The following is a 16290-nucleotide window of genomic DNA, read 5'->3' as shown; positions in this document are numbered from 1 at the left end:
TCCTTTCTCAGTCAACAGAAATTAAAGCCAAGTTACAAAAACAACAGAAACACAACACAGAAAGCGAGCCAACGATGAGGAAAAACCGACGCATGACACAAATTCACAAAAGGTGGAAAAACAAAAACGCAAAGCGACAAAATTTGAACATGGAAATGAAATCGAATGAAGGGAAATGAGGGAAAATGAGAACGTACGCGTATGGGAGCAAAAACAACAACAACAACAACAACTCAGTGGCTGCTTGGTCGAGCGTGGCGCATCAATAGGAGAGGGGAAAGGGAATAGTTAGGGTCAGCAGAGGACAGCGGGCGATAGTTTTACGCATTTCTGTTTACCAAGTAAGCCATGCGCCAAAGAATGAATTGGAGAGTGGAGCATGGAGAAGGGAAAAGGGAGAAGAATGAAAAAGCAAAGCAGAGTGCAAAGTGCGGGAGTTTCCTGTGCGCTATGTGGAGCTAATGAAGCCTGAAATCGATTTGTGGAACGAGTTGAGTTAGCTTTGTATTTTTGCTACACTCGCTCATACAATGCTGGCTGGCAGTCAAGTGAGGCAATGAATTAGAACGCAACGAGTGAGCCGACTCAGCGAGTGCAGCCATGAATGTTATCTATCTGCCACAACAACAACAACAACAACACGCTGCCACCCACACAACATGCAACAGGCATCGCAGGAATGCCATTGAAGCTGCAGCTTCAACTCCGTCTTCAACGCCAACTCCGAGTCCAACTTCAGCAGCTGTTGCCATCTGGAAATCCTAAAATTTACTGCATGTTGCCCTCCTTTTAGTGCTTCCCCTTTACCTCTCGCCACGCTTTGAATCTTTTTTATTGTAAATTTACGATCGCTGCGTTTATTTGTTTCTCTCTCTTTCTGCTGCTGCCTTTTATTTGTGCTCAGGTGCCTCAGGTGTCGTCGTCGTCGTCTTACTCTCCTCACCTCTACTCCATATGAAGCCAGACTCGGCCTGGAGGCTCAGCAAGGTGTCAAGTGTTTTGTGTTATCTTCTGCGGTTAGCTTCTTGCTTTCTTTTTTAGACCAAGGAGAAGACAAGAGAGACAAGTATCGACGATGAGACCGCCGCTGTGTCTGTTTCTCAAATTGCGTCAAAAATTATCGCCATTAAATGTAGATGAGCGTTTTGTTGTTAAGTTATTGGCTCATAAATAACTTTAGGCTCTGCTCTGCTCTGCACCTCTTTTCCTCTTTTCTACTCTATTTGCATTTCCTTCTTCAGATTCAGAGTCAGCGTCGAAATCAGAGAGTCTGTGGCTTCGACTGCAGCTGAACTTCATTCATAAAATTCCTGTGATTTACGACTGAAATGCCGATGCCAAATTAAATCTACGAAGAAATTGAGCTTGCGGTCAACACAACACAGCGAATGCCATGTAAACTGTAAATTTATTTGCTTGGCTAAAAGATTGTGTAACTCCGCAACAAGGGCAACGAAGAATGTAAGAGGAATAAGAGTTTTATTTTAGTATTTGTCTAAATACCATATATAGTATATTATAATACAATTATTTATCCACATGATTACATTAAAATCTAAAATAATGTTATTTATTATTAATTTGTATTAATATTTATTCATCCGCTTTAAAAATTACTTATTTCAAACAGCCCGCAATCACATAACAACCAGCTTTTATTCGCAACCCCACGCGCAGTTGTTGTCAAGCCAAAGCTGCTTGCCATGACAGCGCCATCTATAGTACATCAGCTGTCATATGCACGCCAAGTTTCATTTTAAGCAAACTTGGCACGCACACCTTGACCAAAAGGTGGCGCTGCATTGGTTTCCAAATAATAATAAGAGGTGGCGCTAGTAAACGAATCATTTAAATCGCAAGACGTTTACTTTAGTTGAATATTTAAATTACCTGCGTGCCACCTGCTCGCCCATGTACACCACTTGCGTGTCGTCCATGCTGCCAATGGCAGCCTCCAGCTCCGTTCTGTTTAAATTAAACTCCGACAACTTTTCGGCACAGCTTCTGCTGCCTCTGATTGACTTCCAGCTGCAGGGAATGCTGGGAAAACTCTTCGGCAGCCCAATGGACTCCGCGTAAAGCAGAACGGCACGATTGTGACTGCAGCTGTCTGCAAGAAGCAGAGCCTAAAGCATAAGAAATACAACTGAAGCAGCACTTACAAGCCTCCAGCAACAGTTTGCTGGCCGTCAACAGATCAACTTCCTCGCAACCCGGTTGCGGAGTATGCCCAAAGTTGGGATAAAAGTCAACGTGGCCACGCGGTGTCAGATCCCCAAAGACCGGATAATCGGTGTGTATGACATCCACAAAGCGCGCGGCACTCGACTGCAGACTGTCATCCGAATGTGAGGTAAACAAAGGCAGTGCCGGATCCAAACCCGTTATGCGTCCCAGCGAGCCATTAAAGTGCTGTCCAATGCAGCCGGCAATGTGTGCGCCCAAGCTGTGGCCGAGAACGTGAACTTGATCCAATGGCACGCTGTGCTTGGCCAGAAATTGCTGTAGCTGCTTAGCCAGCACTGAGGCAACCTTGGAAACAGCTCGCCTTGAGCTAGGATAATCCAAGTTGGCAGCTGGCGACCAGTCGGCAACCAAAACATGAGCGTATCCTTGAGCTGTGTAGGCTAAGCAATTGATGAGGAAGATTCCTGTTTGCTGCTCTCATCTCTCCACTCCTTAACTCACCATTTCTTAGCGGCATAATCGAACTGTGACTACGCGAGGCGAGAAATCCGTGCACAATCAGCTGCAGTGATTCAACGTTCTTCAGCTGATCCACTTGCTGCAGCAGCTGCTCCGATGCATCCTGCTGATAGTAAATACTGCTCTGACCCACTAAGGAGTCTAGGCTCAAAGCTTGTAGAGTCCAGAGTTGGCACAGAAAAGGCAGCCAGCAGTAAAACATTTTAGCCATGTTTGAGAGTCGTAAGAGTCGAATAAACTGAGCTGCACTTGAAGCAAGCTACTTAAATAGTTAAAGCTCGAGCTGGAAGATTGCATGATGTTCTATGAATCGTTACCTTAATGGCAACCATTAGAAGACTGACGCATTTGTACAACGATACACGACATGCAGCGCCACTTTATTAACGTCTAGAAGAGTATTAGGTAATTTTCCATAAATATTACAGTGTTGGGGGAAAAGTAATAGAAAAGTTGCTTAACGCTACAGGGTTTCTCTCAAAAAATGCAAAGCTCACGCTTTTTTTGGGGTTAGCAAATTTCTGTTTTTGAGGTTTACACGATACAAGTACACATATGTTATTCCCTGACTGATGGCAGTTGGCAGCCGACGTCGACGTCGACGCCGACGCAGGCAGCTCTAACGTCTGGCCTCGTCCTGGCCCACGGGGCGTATGAGCAATTTGACACGACGCAGCGACGTCTCTTTGCCCTGGAACGTGTCCCAAAAGATGCCCGTCTCGCCGGCTTCATTAGGATTCTGTTGGTGATAGATGCCAAAGAGATTGCTGGTGGCACAGGAGTTGAACCAACCTGCGGCCTTGTGACGTTGGGCACAACTGCATTCGAGGCAATTATCGTTGTCGCTGTCGAAGGTGCTAAACTTCGCACCCGCCTGATAGGAGAGTGAATCACCTGCTGAGGGCTGGAGGTCCGTTATGAACTGACCCAGCAACTGTAGTGAGTACAATTCGCGCTCGCCGCTGATGGCGAAGGCATCGTAGCCAGCGTGGGCAACATTGCCATCGAAATCCTCCAGTTCAATGCGCAGTTCGTGCAGCACCGAAGAAGTCAAGGCATGCAGCTTATCCAGACCAATAAAGAAATCGCCAGCCAGATTGCCAAAGCCTTCTTTGTAATCCAGCCAACCGCGTTGGAAGCTCACGTCATCAGAGGAGCGATTGAGGATCACAGTCCAGCCTTCGTTGTCGCAGGGAACGTAGAAGGCTTCGCTCTCGGGCGTCAGCTGCAGCTTGATGATGCCCTTGACTGCCAGATCCCATTGCAAACAGCTCGTTGCAGTCTCATCGGCTGAAGGCAACACAGCTGATGTCTGTGGCAAGCGTGCGTTTTGCCCCTTGCCACGATGTATCAAGCGACGCTTGATGTTGCTGAAAAGAAATATTATATTTGTTTAGTTATTTATTTAATAATTCAGATTTGTGGTGTTAACTTTTTTATTTTATTCTACAATTCAGTTATTTATTTTGCAAGTTGTTGTATTTATTATTATTAAAAATATTAACTTGGCACAAAGACAAGTTTATATTTATGAGTGCAGATAGTAAATGATTTAGTCATTTAAAGAGCAAAGAGTTTATTTATATTGTATTCATTAACTATCAATACTTAACTCATATTCTAAATGCTATAAAGTTAAAGTACATGTAATTTGTATACAACATAGTTAAGTTTACTTTATTAGGCTATAAGGCAAGGTTTTTTAAATTCGCCTCTTTAACTACTTAAATAAAATCACTCTTTAACATTTCAATGACAAGCCTTTACTGAGTAAAAAAAACTCTGATTTGAGCTTACGTTCGTATTCTTCTTCAAATGAATTGATCATTAAAACTCCGATTGTTAGTGTAGCACGACTTATAGAAAATCTTAAGGGTAACTGCAGTAAAATGTTGCAATTTGTACACAACAACATAGGTTTATCGTAAACCAACCACAAACTGACATACTATATTGATTTAAACATTTATTAAAACTAAAATTAAAGAAAAGTTCAAAGTGATCAACCATAAAGCAATAAATAGTAAAAATTTGTTTAGCCACCACCTCTATTAGATATTGGGAAATTCCTCTTTTCCTATGACACTCATTCTTTGAAAGTCTTTTGCGACAAATTCAAATTAAATTTTAATTAAAAGTAAATAATCAAATGTATTTCTTATATTAACAAATTGATCTGCAATAAGCTAAAATTGATAGTTGTTCTATCTAATATTTCCATCTTATAAGACTATTTCTATTCTATATAGTTGCATTTCGAATAAGGTATGGTTAATGATAGTATTTTAATAAGACGGACAAAAAATGACTCAACTAAAAGGGTTTCACTCTATAGGAAATTACTGTAAGCTGAATCACTGCGTTCTCAACTCCTCATTTAGTAGTATTAAGTTTTTATGTCATTATTCATATTTGCTAAAATATGGAGTTAACCTAAATAAAAAAATTGTTGAACTACTTAAAAATAAATACATTAAGCTGTTAAAACTAAATTTTGTCTCGAAGTTGCTTTTCTAATAGTAATTTTTCAATTTAAATGCGTAAGTTGTGAGCACTGCTATTTCAAAGTTCACATCTGCATCTTATTAAGCTATAGAGATTTATCTTACAATGATTAAGTTAATTGAAGTGAATATTCATGAACTGAATTGTAGCTCTGACTCACTTGGTATCCTTTATCAATCGGTTGACACCCATGCGAGTATCCTGCACATTGTAAGCTAAGGAAACCAAGAATGTGGCCAAGGCATCGAGGCGACTATTCACATCGAGATCAGTGTGGTTGAATTTCATGGCAGGTCCCACAGACTGATTGCTGAAAATGTCGGCCACATTTTGTTGAACTGCGCGCGCAGTTCCCAGTGGCAATTGTTGTTGCTGTTGCTGTTGCTGTTGATATTGCTGTGGCGTTTCTCGCGGGTGACGAGACAAATCTGTGCATAGAAGAAATTGCTGCATTTAGTGTTGAATTCTTTTGAAGTGTTATTTTGATTGCAAAAAAAAAAAGGCAGCGAGTTAAAGCAAACAACATCAATTACATCATGCGAATAAATATGCGAGACAACAACATCGAGTACTTAATTCTGTCTTCGCTTTTTTACCCGTCAACTTTGCACGATTCTTTTGCTTTTGCCTCAACTGTCTTGCCACACGTGATCCCAAGTACGAATCCGTTTCACCTTTCAGCTCATCGAGTGTGTGGCGCGTCAATCGCTGGATGTGTTCGAAGCTATCCAATCGCTGCTGGAAGTTCAGCTGCTGCACCTTCAACGATTCCATGCGTCCCATGTTCGCCTCCACCATCTGATCGAGTCTATAAAAAGTAAAAAATTTTTTGTTTGAACACAATGGACATCTTTCGGGTAATTACTAATGTTTTTTTTTGTCAAACGTTTTGTCAATTGTTATTTGAGGAATTAAAGTGGAATCTCAGCGTGAGAATGTCATGGCTAAAATAAACTTTGAAGAGTGTCCCCAGCTGCAACTGTTTGAAAAATGATTTAGACTCTAGGGAAATAATTGGTGAAGTATTGATTAAGATAAACTGTGTATATCATAAATGAATAGTTTATAGGTAAAATGTAGTGCATAAAATTTGATAGATGGAATATTAGTTTACTTAGTTTGAGGGACTCGGATAATCTGGCTATACTTTTTTTACCCTCAGTTTCAAACATTAAAAAACAATATAAAATATTATTCTTAAAATCATTTGCTTATATAACAATTTAAATATTTCTCTAAAATTCTTTTGCGGAATATTTAAATTCAATTTTAAATAATATATATCAGAAGACAATAATCTTAAATATCTATAATAAACAAATACATAAATTTGTTATCACTAAAATGTGGTACAAGATATTAAGTAGATTCTTTAGTTAAATTTTGGATGGTATTAAGAACTTAAGTCTCCCGTTTAACACATTTATTTCAAAAAAGAATAATCGGTAATGAGATTTAAAGCAAATTGAGTTTTAAATTAAAATCTAAAGTATAAATTAAATTGAGAATTTGAATTGAAATTTTGAAGAACCGTTATTCAAATTCAATTGAAAATTTAAATTCAAATACTAAGCTTTATACTATATTTTTAATTCATTATCAATCTATCTTCAATCTTCATCAAATGTGAACAAATATCTCGCTTATGCTTAAATTCTTCCCATCTGGTTTGACTTTTCGTATATAATTGACAATTGAACAGGGTTAATGCCAGCAGTTTTCTATTTCACATTTCAAACCCATATGAGACACTCGTTATTAATTAAGGCAATAATGTTAACATATTCAAGATCAATTTAAGAATCGTTTCAGCTGCAACCACTTTAAGGCCGTGAAATGCGAAGGCTGGAAAATATTTGCAGCCCCAAGAGAAGAATGAGATTCGCGTAAAATGAAGTGATATCATCGCATTAACTTAGGAAGATGTTGACCTCTTTGAATATACCATAAAAAATGACTCAATGTATGCATATAAAATTATGACATTTTATAACAAAAAAAGATTTTCTGCGTCAATTGGCATATCATTGAATACCCATTAAAATCGCGAGTCGTAAATGTGCGAAGAGTATTTGAGCTACCAAACTGTGTTTATTTCAGAATCATTATGCGAATCATTAATTATACTTGTATTCTATACTCTATGTATATATGCTCTCAACCTGTTTGAAGATTGTTTAAACTTTGCCTAAACACAAGTGAAATAAATTGGCAAATAAATTTTGCAGAATTGTTATCCATAAAACGAAAGCAGCTATGCAATCTATATACTCGACCCAAAAAAAAAAAAAGAAAAAGAAATAAGGTGTGCAACATTTGTTTGCCAAAAAAGTAAATAATGTGAATAAATAAAGATACAGACAGGTGCCATAATTTAGCGCAAAGAGATGCTGCGTGTGTGTATCTTGTAGATACTTTTGTTATACTACACGCCACCTAATGAGGCATTGCTTGCCGTATAATTGGACTTGCCCGTTGCGCATCTTCACGTAATCAATTGGCATTGTAATCGCCAAACACAAACAGAAAACAAAAGCTTAGCCTAAAGATATCTCTTTGCTCTTTTAGTTGTAGTTTGTTTTACCGGTTTTCCAAAATACTTTTAGCTGCTGTACGTGCAAAACCTGTTCGTCATGGGCAAAAGTTCCATTATGCCTTCTGATCTCAACTGATCTGGCGTCACCTTGCCCAAAAACAAAAAAACCACACAGACAAAACAAAGCGTCTGTCTTCAACTCACTTCTTATCGATGACTTCCAGACGATGGCGTTGGTCCTCGTCCAGGGTCGCCAAGATGCCGATGCGATCGTGTAAACTCGTCATCAGCTCCTTGATCTCGTTATGCAGCTGAGGGCTGATCGTTGGGGCAGACGCCGATCGGCCGCTCTCTACTGTGTTGTACTGCACACAAGAAAGAGACAAGCAATTAAACACACACGCAACTAAATAACAGACAGTCCATAAATAGAAACCGCATTCAGCACATTTCATTTCGATATTTGCATAATTCACTTAACGTATACTTAACGCACTCGTTGACTTCCGCGCGTATAAAATCTCCATGGTTGCGGTGTCGATGAATGGTCTGCTGCTGTGGAATCTTTATCCGGAGTTAAAGCCCAAACACCCAACTGATTCACACAGATCAAGGCACAAAGAAATGCGCCCAAAACACGCACTAAAGCTGTCCCCATACTCGATACTCAATACTCAATACTCGATTCTCGATTGATTGCGAATTCTTAGAACGATCTTTGCCGTTCGACCGTTCGACGCGACTTCCACCAAGCGACTGAGCTATCGATCTTTGCCGCCAACTGAGATCAGCGAATGAGCAACAACCAAAGAGCGACGGAATCTTTCTCACTCTCTCTCTCTTTCTCTCGCAGTCTTTTGTGCTGTTTGGGTTTGCCTCTTTTATTTATTTTTTGTTTACATGGCACGTTTCCTTGTCAATGAGAAAAAATTCCCCGGGCTTTGGCCAACGATGTCAATCACTCACGACACGGTTTAAGATGATAAGAGAGCTCGTGAATGAATCATTTTAGATGCATATAATTAAACATAATCAACGAAATGTTTAGTAAATAATTACACACCCAATAGTTATTGAAAATTGTAGCCACAAAACAAACTTTGATTCAATACTAAATTCTATGTTCATTTATTTAATTATCACTAGCTACTAAACGCATGATTTCATTTCAAATTTTCAAGTTTTTCAAGTCGATTCTCAGTTTACAAATCCGCCACAAAATCGTCTCGAATCATAAGTGATATGCGCACTTGAGCTCGCCTAAAGCACGATTCATTTAAAGGTATTCGAAAACCTGCCTCAATATCTACGTCACATGCAAAGTGATCTACATACAAACATTCATACTTTATATGAGTTCGAGTACTCGCTCTGCCTAGCTTTGAGTTTCCCTTGGGCTTTACCAAATAAAGTGTCAGACAAAGTGCGGTGTACTCTCTGTTGTCGATTACTCACTCGATTAAAACAGTTGTGGCTGGAATTTGTAATGACATTATTGCTTCTGCTTGCATTTTTATTTGCTATTTGTTTACAACCTTGGCGGGGCGATTGATTCTTCTTCTGAAGAGTAAGTCAAACTAGTCATCAGCTTGTCATTTGCCATGTAAAACTACAGTTCTCATTTCTATCTTCGCTGATAGGGTTTCGCTGAAAAATAGATTGTTAAAATGTAATACAAATGCTTCAGCATTTACTATATAGCGTAATCGGTGATCAATGAACGTGCTGCTAATCAATTGCATATGCACGATTATAAGTACTATAAATAAAATAATAAAACAAACAAATGCGCTGTTGTTAAGCGGCTTTTTCAGTAATCATTTCAATTCGACGTAATTTGGAGGCATAGAAAACAACAATTTATTGAATTCAACATTTCAAATTTAACACCAAATAAATGAACTTAACTCTAATGTTATTCAAAGAAATTATTTTCTTGCCTTTGCTTATAAAGAATAATCTTGAATTAATCGACTTTTCGCTTAAAAAATTCGCTGCTGATTATAAAAATTTATCTGAAAATATTCCCCTTTTTTGAGAAATTTCCCAAAGGAATTAGGCTTTTTTCATTCTAAAATAATTTGCCATTAGTAAATGTCTCATAAACATCACCTCTATGGTAGTTTAAAATATTACAGTATTTTCCAAGTGTGGAATATTTCATTGCCAAGCGTTTAACTTCTCTAAACAATTCTTTATTTACTTTTGCTAATCTCTTAAACAAAAAGTAGTTAAAGTATTGAGTTTTTAATATTCAATATAAGCATGGGATTATTTTATTTTTGTAGAGATACCTTTTAGATGATGATGTAGTTTTTAGTTTTCCGCATTATGTCACTCTTAGCTGTAGTCGCAGTTGTAGTTGTAGTTTTTAAATTACTAAGCAATTGTTTGCCTGCGTTGTCTGAGATGGCTTTTTGAAGGTTTTCCGGTCATCGTTGCAGCGTGGAAACCTTTTACCTTTAGCAACTCTTGGCCAGCTGCCAGAGTCGTGCAGAGATGCACCGACTGAGATAGACCTATGCCTAGTCAATGCAATATGATGAACTATGATTGGCAGCCTCTTCAGCCGGATGAACAAGCAAATCGATGACGCAAGATCAAGCAAAAACAAGTAAGAAAGCTATAGACGAGTGGGCTCGACTGTGGAATACCCGCCTCCCATTTCGAATAAAATGAAAATGGTGTGGTATTAATTTCGAAATATACCAAATGAATACCGCAAAAATACTAAATGTATACCATACGCTATAGTACTGTGATACAGAACTACTTTCAAAATATACCATACCGTGTAAAATATACCAGATATACCAACTTAATATACCGAGAAATAATAAAAATATACCAAATGTAGCATTTTGTACTACATTTAAAATATACTTGCAATACACATTTTTAATAAAAGCAATACAGTGTGGTATTATTCGATAAATATACCGAATAATATACCCCAAAAATACTGAAAATATACAAAATGCTGCATATGGTATATCAATATAGTTCTACATTCAGAATATACCATAGACTGTAAAGTATTCCGGATTATACTGCATTCAAAATATACCATACAGTGGAAAATATACCAGATTGACAGCCAAAGCAACTAAGTTGGACAAACTCACAAATGAACAAGGCTATATCGAAGAATATATATACTTTATGGGATCGGACATGCCCCCTGTCTGTTAGATACATTTTCCTGGGGCCACAAAATTATAATACCCTTTTACCCTATGGGTAGCGGGTATAAAACGGCATGCGAAATAAATGTATAGAAAAAGTATCTTGACTTGATGTCATGTCTGCCCAAAAAAAGAGTCTTGTCATTTGCATAATTACAACTCTCTGTGGAAATTTGTTGTCATTGTAGTGTATTAAATTAAAGCTGTCCCAATTTAGGAAAGAGCTGAAACACTTCAATTGACAGACTCGAATTGAGATGGTGGTTGGGTTAATTATCAAGTATGCCAAACTATTTTATTAAAGTCATCAAAAGTTATTAGTTTTGATTGTTATTTATGTCTTTGGATGCTCAGACGCTGCTCGACACATTCATCAAGTCTTCTCTGCCGTTGACAACCTCGAACCGCAACGAACGATGTCATGAATCATTCGCATTCACACTTTACATGAAAGTAGTTCAAAGCCGAAAGTGTTCTAAGAATAAATAAAAAAAGCCATAAAAGTAGTGAGATAATAAAAAAGTGGGTCTGGTTTCATTTTGTTTGGTATTTGCCTTTTATTTAATATTAAATTATTGTACAGGTTGAACTTATTCAAATTGTATTTAGTTGCCATTGATTTTGTTGTCTGTATTAAATCATAAACATTTAATTTTGGGTTTCTTTTTCTGTTTTCGCTACTTAGAAATCAACTACGAATATTTACAAAAATTGTTTACGTTAATCGCATCGACATTTATCTTTTCTCTTCGTCTTCGTCTCAATCAATCTTCGAATGCTGCCTCGAGAGGAGGCGAGTTTAACCCTTTGCCTTTTCAACTATACAAAAAATGCTTACAGTGTAAACATAAAAACTACACGCGTCTATAGAGAATTCCAAGAGAATTCATATATTTATTTAGGTTTCTATTTGTTTGTGTTAATAGATTCATTATTAATATTATTACTTGTATGTATATAATATTTGTGTTTTTGTTTTTGTTTTGTTTTGTTTTTAACAAAGGTACGTTAAATATTTACGACAAATTCAATGCATTAAAAATAATTTAGTTATTCCATCTCTCTTCGACTTTTGTTTTCGAGTTTCCATTTTTGTTTTGTTTTTGAGTTTGAAGTTTCGAGTTTCGAGATTCAAGTTTCATTTCTCAGATTGATTTTTACCTTTCGTTCCTGCGGGTTCACAGCGGGAACCCTTACCGCTTAGCTACTATAGAATACAACTAGAGACACGTTCAGCTAAAAACATTCTTAGTGATTACCATTACCATTTTTCTTATTTTTGTTGGGATTACTTTAGTTATTATACTCATACTTTACGTTTAGCTTAATTCATCATCGTTATGTCATCCACTTTTTTGTTTGTTTGTTTGTATTGTGCATATTAAAACAATTAATAATTGTATGTATAACTGATGCTCTTCCAGAACTCAACACAAGAAATCAATCAAATCGATCGAGCAAATAAATTTGCGAAAACAATTTCGAATTTGTTAGCGATCATCTTTGTTTCTTTTCTTTTAAATTTCTGTTTACTTTTTTTTGGCTCTTTGGCTTAATAACTATGGACGTAACCTTGGGATGGGAAAAGTGCAAAAAGTGCATTGCCATTGCTCGTTACAGATTTTCGTCTTCTTGGAAAAAATCAATTGTGAGTTGTGTGTATTGTTTTTTCCTTCATCGATTTCCTTTTCAATTTATATTTTCGTGTGTGTTTTGTGGCTAAGTGTTTACCCAATGAAAACTCGCATAAACCAAAAACTAAGTACAAACAATGCAAAAATGTTTATACGAGCTGCGTGTGTGAGTGTGTTTGTGTTTTGTTTCGCCCACAATTATGTTTTTCTTTTCTTTTACCTTTACTTTGTATTTCTTGTTAATTTTAGTGCGTGCAATTTGTTGCTTCGACCATTTTTCTGCTAGCAAATAATTCTAAACAATTTCGTTTTGGCTCAGCATCTAATTTGGTTCTCTCTATATAAAGTGCGCTTCCTTTTTAAATTTTCATTTTTCATTTTTGGGTTTCTATTTCAGTTTCGTTTTATAAATTTTATTTTTAGTTTTGCATACTTTTTTCATAAATCACAGAAAAAGTTTTTTCATCAAATTGTGTGTATTTTTTTTGCTTTTCGTTAATTTTCAAGTTTAATGTTCAAGTTCACTTTTAGTTTTATTTTTATTTTCTACTACAAAATATAATCAAGTTTTTTTTTCCGTTGGTTGCGTTTTTAAACGCTGCTAAAATGCGCGCGTTTAAAAACGTTAACCGCGTCGAACAGTGTCTGCACTAAGTTGTTTGCCCGTTGCTGGCATTTGTTAAAATATTCTTTATTTAGTTACGTTTATTATCTCATTAGACGCTGTCATAGAATTCCATTGAAATTTATGCTAAACTCGATTAGTTTTATGTTTTGTTCTTGATATACATTTATTTGATTTTTGGCTTTTCGTCCATAAAAGTTTTTTGGGCGCCACTTTAAGTATTTCATTGATTTAAGTAAATAATTGTTAACATATTTTTTTGTTCTACGTTTATTTATAGTTGCATCTTTCCCCTCCTACACATCAAGTATTTTGATTCATTTTCTTTTTCAAAACCATTTTGAAGTGTCTTTGATTTCAAATTTGCACATTTGTTACAACTTTCTTTCTTCTCTTCTCTTCTTTATACTCTCTTCTCTTTTATCGTCCTCTCATCTTTAGTGTTTCGGTAACGTTTCTTAAAACATGGAAATGGATTTGATTGGTTTTTTTGTTTTCATTTTCTACGACGCTATGTAAAATACTTGGTTAGGTTTATTTTTGTTTAAATTTAATGTTAGCTTTAGTTGTTCATCATGTTGTTGTTTGTTGACTATTTTATTTAGAATTTATTTGCTGTTGTTTTCTAAAAATTTGTTACTACTTTTTTTCAATTCTAGTTTTTAATTGTTTAACTATTCGCATAAATTGTCTTCAAAAATGTTTATTGTATGAACTATTCTTCTAAATCGTTTCGTCCTCTCTTTTTTTTCACTCTCGCTGTCTCGCTTTCTGGTGGTTCAATGATTATAGTTTATTTAATATTCAACATCAGCTACATTTTTTTTGTTTTAATATTGTGTACTTCTAATTGCTAATCAGAGGTTCTAATTAAGCAGCAACAACAATAACGCTGAAATAATAAAATAATAAAAAAAACGAAAACAAAATTATACGATATAAATGATTTAAATTTATTTGTTTGCTTTATACATAAATTCATTTATTATTTGTATGCTCATTAATTATTAAAAAATTGTATCACTTAAACAGCGCGGCAAATTGTTTTTCCTTTTTTTTTGTATTGTTTGTTTAAAATATTAAAGAAGCGTTTAAAAATAATAATAAAATGTATAAAAATGATATATGAAACAAGAATGAGGACTACCTATCGGCATGCCTTTTGCAAACATTCGTTTTACAATTCTCACAAAATGAATTCCGAATAAAGGAAATTTTACGAATTAAAATCCGAAATTTAAAAAATAGTTCAACGCGAGAAATTGAGTTAAGTTTGCTGTTTAAAATTGTGATATATCGGAACTATTTAGCTTATGTATTTGCATTTTGCAGATGCTTGTCTTAGGTGGCCCGGGCGCTTTTGACCCAGAAGAAGAAAAAACTATATGCTAGTCATTGGAAACACAGGGAGATTATAGTATGTTTATTTTCTTTCCTTTTGCTTTTGCTTTTTACAATTTAAGAAAAGTGTATTGAAAGTATCGATTATCGATTACATTTTATTATGCTCCCCAGCTTGAGGGAGTAATCCCTGGGTTGTTGTTTGCATGCGAAATGAAGATAGCTGGACAAACACACAGGAAAAAAAAACACACAACCAAACACACAATAATTACACGCACACAGAGAGAAAAATGTACAAATTGTTGGGTTGTGTAAACAGAAAATGAAGGAAGGAGGAAGAAAATACTTTGCAAAAATCATTTTGAACCTATCGACTAAATACAAATTTATATTTAATTTAAAAAAATATATTTTTTTTTGTTGAAAAGAAAAGCCTGTGCTTCTGCTTTCTGCAAATTTGACTAAGCTGAGTATCCTTTTTGGACAAGGCTCTAAACGAAGACGACCCTAAGTAACTAAACTACAATAATTAACACACGCCCAGGCACGAATTTGACTGAATTAGAAATGCTGCTGCTTTCCTCTTTTAACCCCTTTCCTAAGTTCTAAAATCGAACCTGGAATAACTTTAGTTAGTACACTCTTCCTTTATATGGCTGCCGATTTGTTGTAGTTGGTTGTTGTGTGGATTGTTTGATAGAATTGCTGTTGATGGTTGTTGGTTGTCGGTTTGCTGATGGGCTGCTGATCGGGTTTTGGTCTAACAATAGAAACGTACGCCATCCACTGAGAGGACCTGCTTTAATTTTCATTTATTCTGTCGATTTGGTTCCGTATACAGCTGCACGCCTTCCACGGTGAAAATTGAGGTTTCTACAAAAAAAGAGAGAAAGAGATGATAAATAAATAGATTTATTTAAATGTGTTTATTCTAGTTGTAAAAGTTCCTAAATTAATTATATCATGATTAGCATAACAAATGTGTATTTAGCTTTAAATATTATTCACTTTGTTGTATGGTCACACTATATCTTAACTGTTCTTCTGTAAAATAATAGCTATAGTCTTAATAATTCTTGATTTTGGTTGTAGAAATAGAAGTTATTGAAGAAATACTTTTATTTGGGAAGAATTCGCCTACTTACAACGGGATTTAGTTGCTTTGGATGACAATCTGGTATATTTGGCACTATGGCATATGGCAATATACCAAATATGTATGTTAGTATTTTTGAGATATATTATTTTGGTATATTTTAAGAATAATGTCGCGCTGTTTTGCATTTATTTAAAATTCGTAACGTGTATCTCACAGTCGAGCATACTCGACTGTAGCTTTACTTGCTTTCTTTTTTGTATATTCATTATATCTTATATATTTAAAACTAAATCGACGTATTTTATTTGGAATTGGATATTGACAATCAAATAATTCTATAAATAAGCATAATTTTTAATTAAAGTTATAAAATTATGACTTCATTTAGCCAGTGGCCATAATTTCATTTCATTGACTGTCGGCGCTGACAATTAAAATGCAATGGAAATTTCATTTTATATCCCCAATCCCAATCCGAATCCCTACTTCCACCCACATTCGGTTGGTTCAACCGTGTTTCCGGATCAGGCTGCTGTGGTTTTTATGGTCTCTCTGTGTGCGTTGACCTTTCCCGCAGTTGCGAGTCGCAGTTGAACATGATAAATGCTGCACATTAGTTGCGTTTTAATTGATTTTATCTGGGAAATGTTTAAGCT

At 35.9% G+C, this 16290-nt stretch overlaps 3 protein-coding genes across 6 annotated transcripts in view; all 3 read right to left on the bottom strand.

Moving 5' to 3' along the window:
* Nucleotides 1-1561: 1561 nt before the first annotated feature.
* On the bottom strand, nt 1562-2923 carry LOC132793196 (lipase member H). The gene is made up of 4 exons (XM_060802901.1): nt 2689-2923; nt 2163-2627; nt 1891-2110; nt 1562-1832 (listed from the first exon to the last, which is right to left on the bottom strand). The coding sequence occupies exons 1-4, from the start codon at nt 2915-2917 to the stop codon at nt 1757-1759; spliced, it is 990 nt and encodes a 329-aa protein (XP_060658884.1). The 5' UTR covers nt 2918-2923; the 3' UTR covers nt 1562-1756.
* A 74-nt stretch (nt 2924-2997) lies between these two features.
* LOC132792625 (angiopoietin-4) lies at nt 2998-8515 on the bottom strand. 2 transcript variants are annotated; one of them, XM_060802057.1, is made up of 5 exons: nt 8244-8515; nt 7952-8112; nt 5808-6019; nt 5372-5639; nt 2998-4076 (listed from the first exon to the last, which is right to left on the bottom strand). In XM_060802057.1, exons 1-5 carry the CDS (start codon nt 8403-8405, stop codon nt 3326-3328), a joined length of 1554 nt encoding a protein of 517 aa, XP_060658040.1. In that variant the 5' UTR covers nt 8406-8515; the 3' UTR covers nt 2998-3325. The 2 variants fall into 2 exon arrangements, with proteins under 2 accessions (XP_060658040.1, XP_060658042.1); XM_060802059.1 differs by having other exon boundaries at nt 3001-4076; nt 5886-6019.
* A 5704-nt stretch (nt 8516-14219) lies between these two features.
* Nucleotides 14220-16290, bottom strand: part of LOC132789183 (cyclin-dependent kinase 14) — a 140000-nt gene continuing 137929 nt past the window's right edge. For all 3 annotated transcript variants that reach the window (XM_060796994.1, XM_060796993.1, XM_060796995.1), the window contains one exon: nt 14220-15408. In XM_060796994.1, the coding sequence (XP_060652977.1) occupies nt 15344-15408 (65 nt within the window). In that variant the 3' untranslated portion in view covers nt 14220-15343. The remainder of the gene's footprint in view (nt 15409-16290) is intronic.

The sequence above is a fragment of the Drosophila nasuta genome, chromosome 3 (genome assembly GCF_023558535.2).
Source record: "Drosophila nasuta strain 15112-1781.00 chromosome 3, ASM2355853v1, whole genome shotgun sequence".
NCBI lineage: Eukaryota > Metazoa > Arthropoda > Insecta > Diptera > Drosophilidae > Drosophila > Drosophila nasuta.
This window is presented reverse-complemented; position numbering and strand designations above follow the sequence as displayed.

What these genes read in the sequence shown, in the direction of transcription:
- LOC132792625 (XM_060802057.1), bottom strand. Translation starts at nt 8,405, where the DNA reads ATGGGGACAGCTTTAGTGCGTGTTTTGGGCGCATTTCTTTGTGCCTTG. An exon ending in ATACGCGCGGAAGTCAACGA is followed by an intron (nt 8,113 to 8,243) that starts GTGCGTTAAGTA and finishes TCTTGTGTGCAG; the next exon opens with TACAACACAGTAGAGAGCGG. An exon ending in CTGGAAGTCATCGATAAGAA is followed by an intron (nt 6,020 to 7,951) that starts GTGAGTTGAAGA and finishes TACTTTTTATAG; the next exon opens with ACTCGATCAGATGGTGGAGG.
- LOC132793196 (XM_060802901.1), bottom strand. Translation starts at nt 2,917, where the DNA reads ATGGCTAAAATGTTTTACTGCTGGCTGCCTTTTCTGTGCCAACTCTGG. An exon ending in GATTATGCCGCTAAGAAATG is followed by an intron (nt 2,628 to 2,688) that starts GTGAGTTAAGGA and finishes TCAATTGCTTAG; the next exon opens with CCTACACAGCTCAAGGATAC. An exon ending in GGCGAGCAGGTGGCACGCAG is followed by an intron (nt 1,833 to 1,890) that starts GTAATTTAAATA and finishes TTCGTTTACTAG; the next exon opens with CGCCACCTCTTATTATTATT.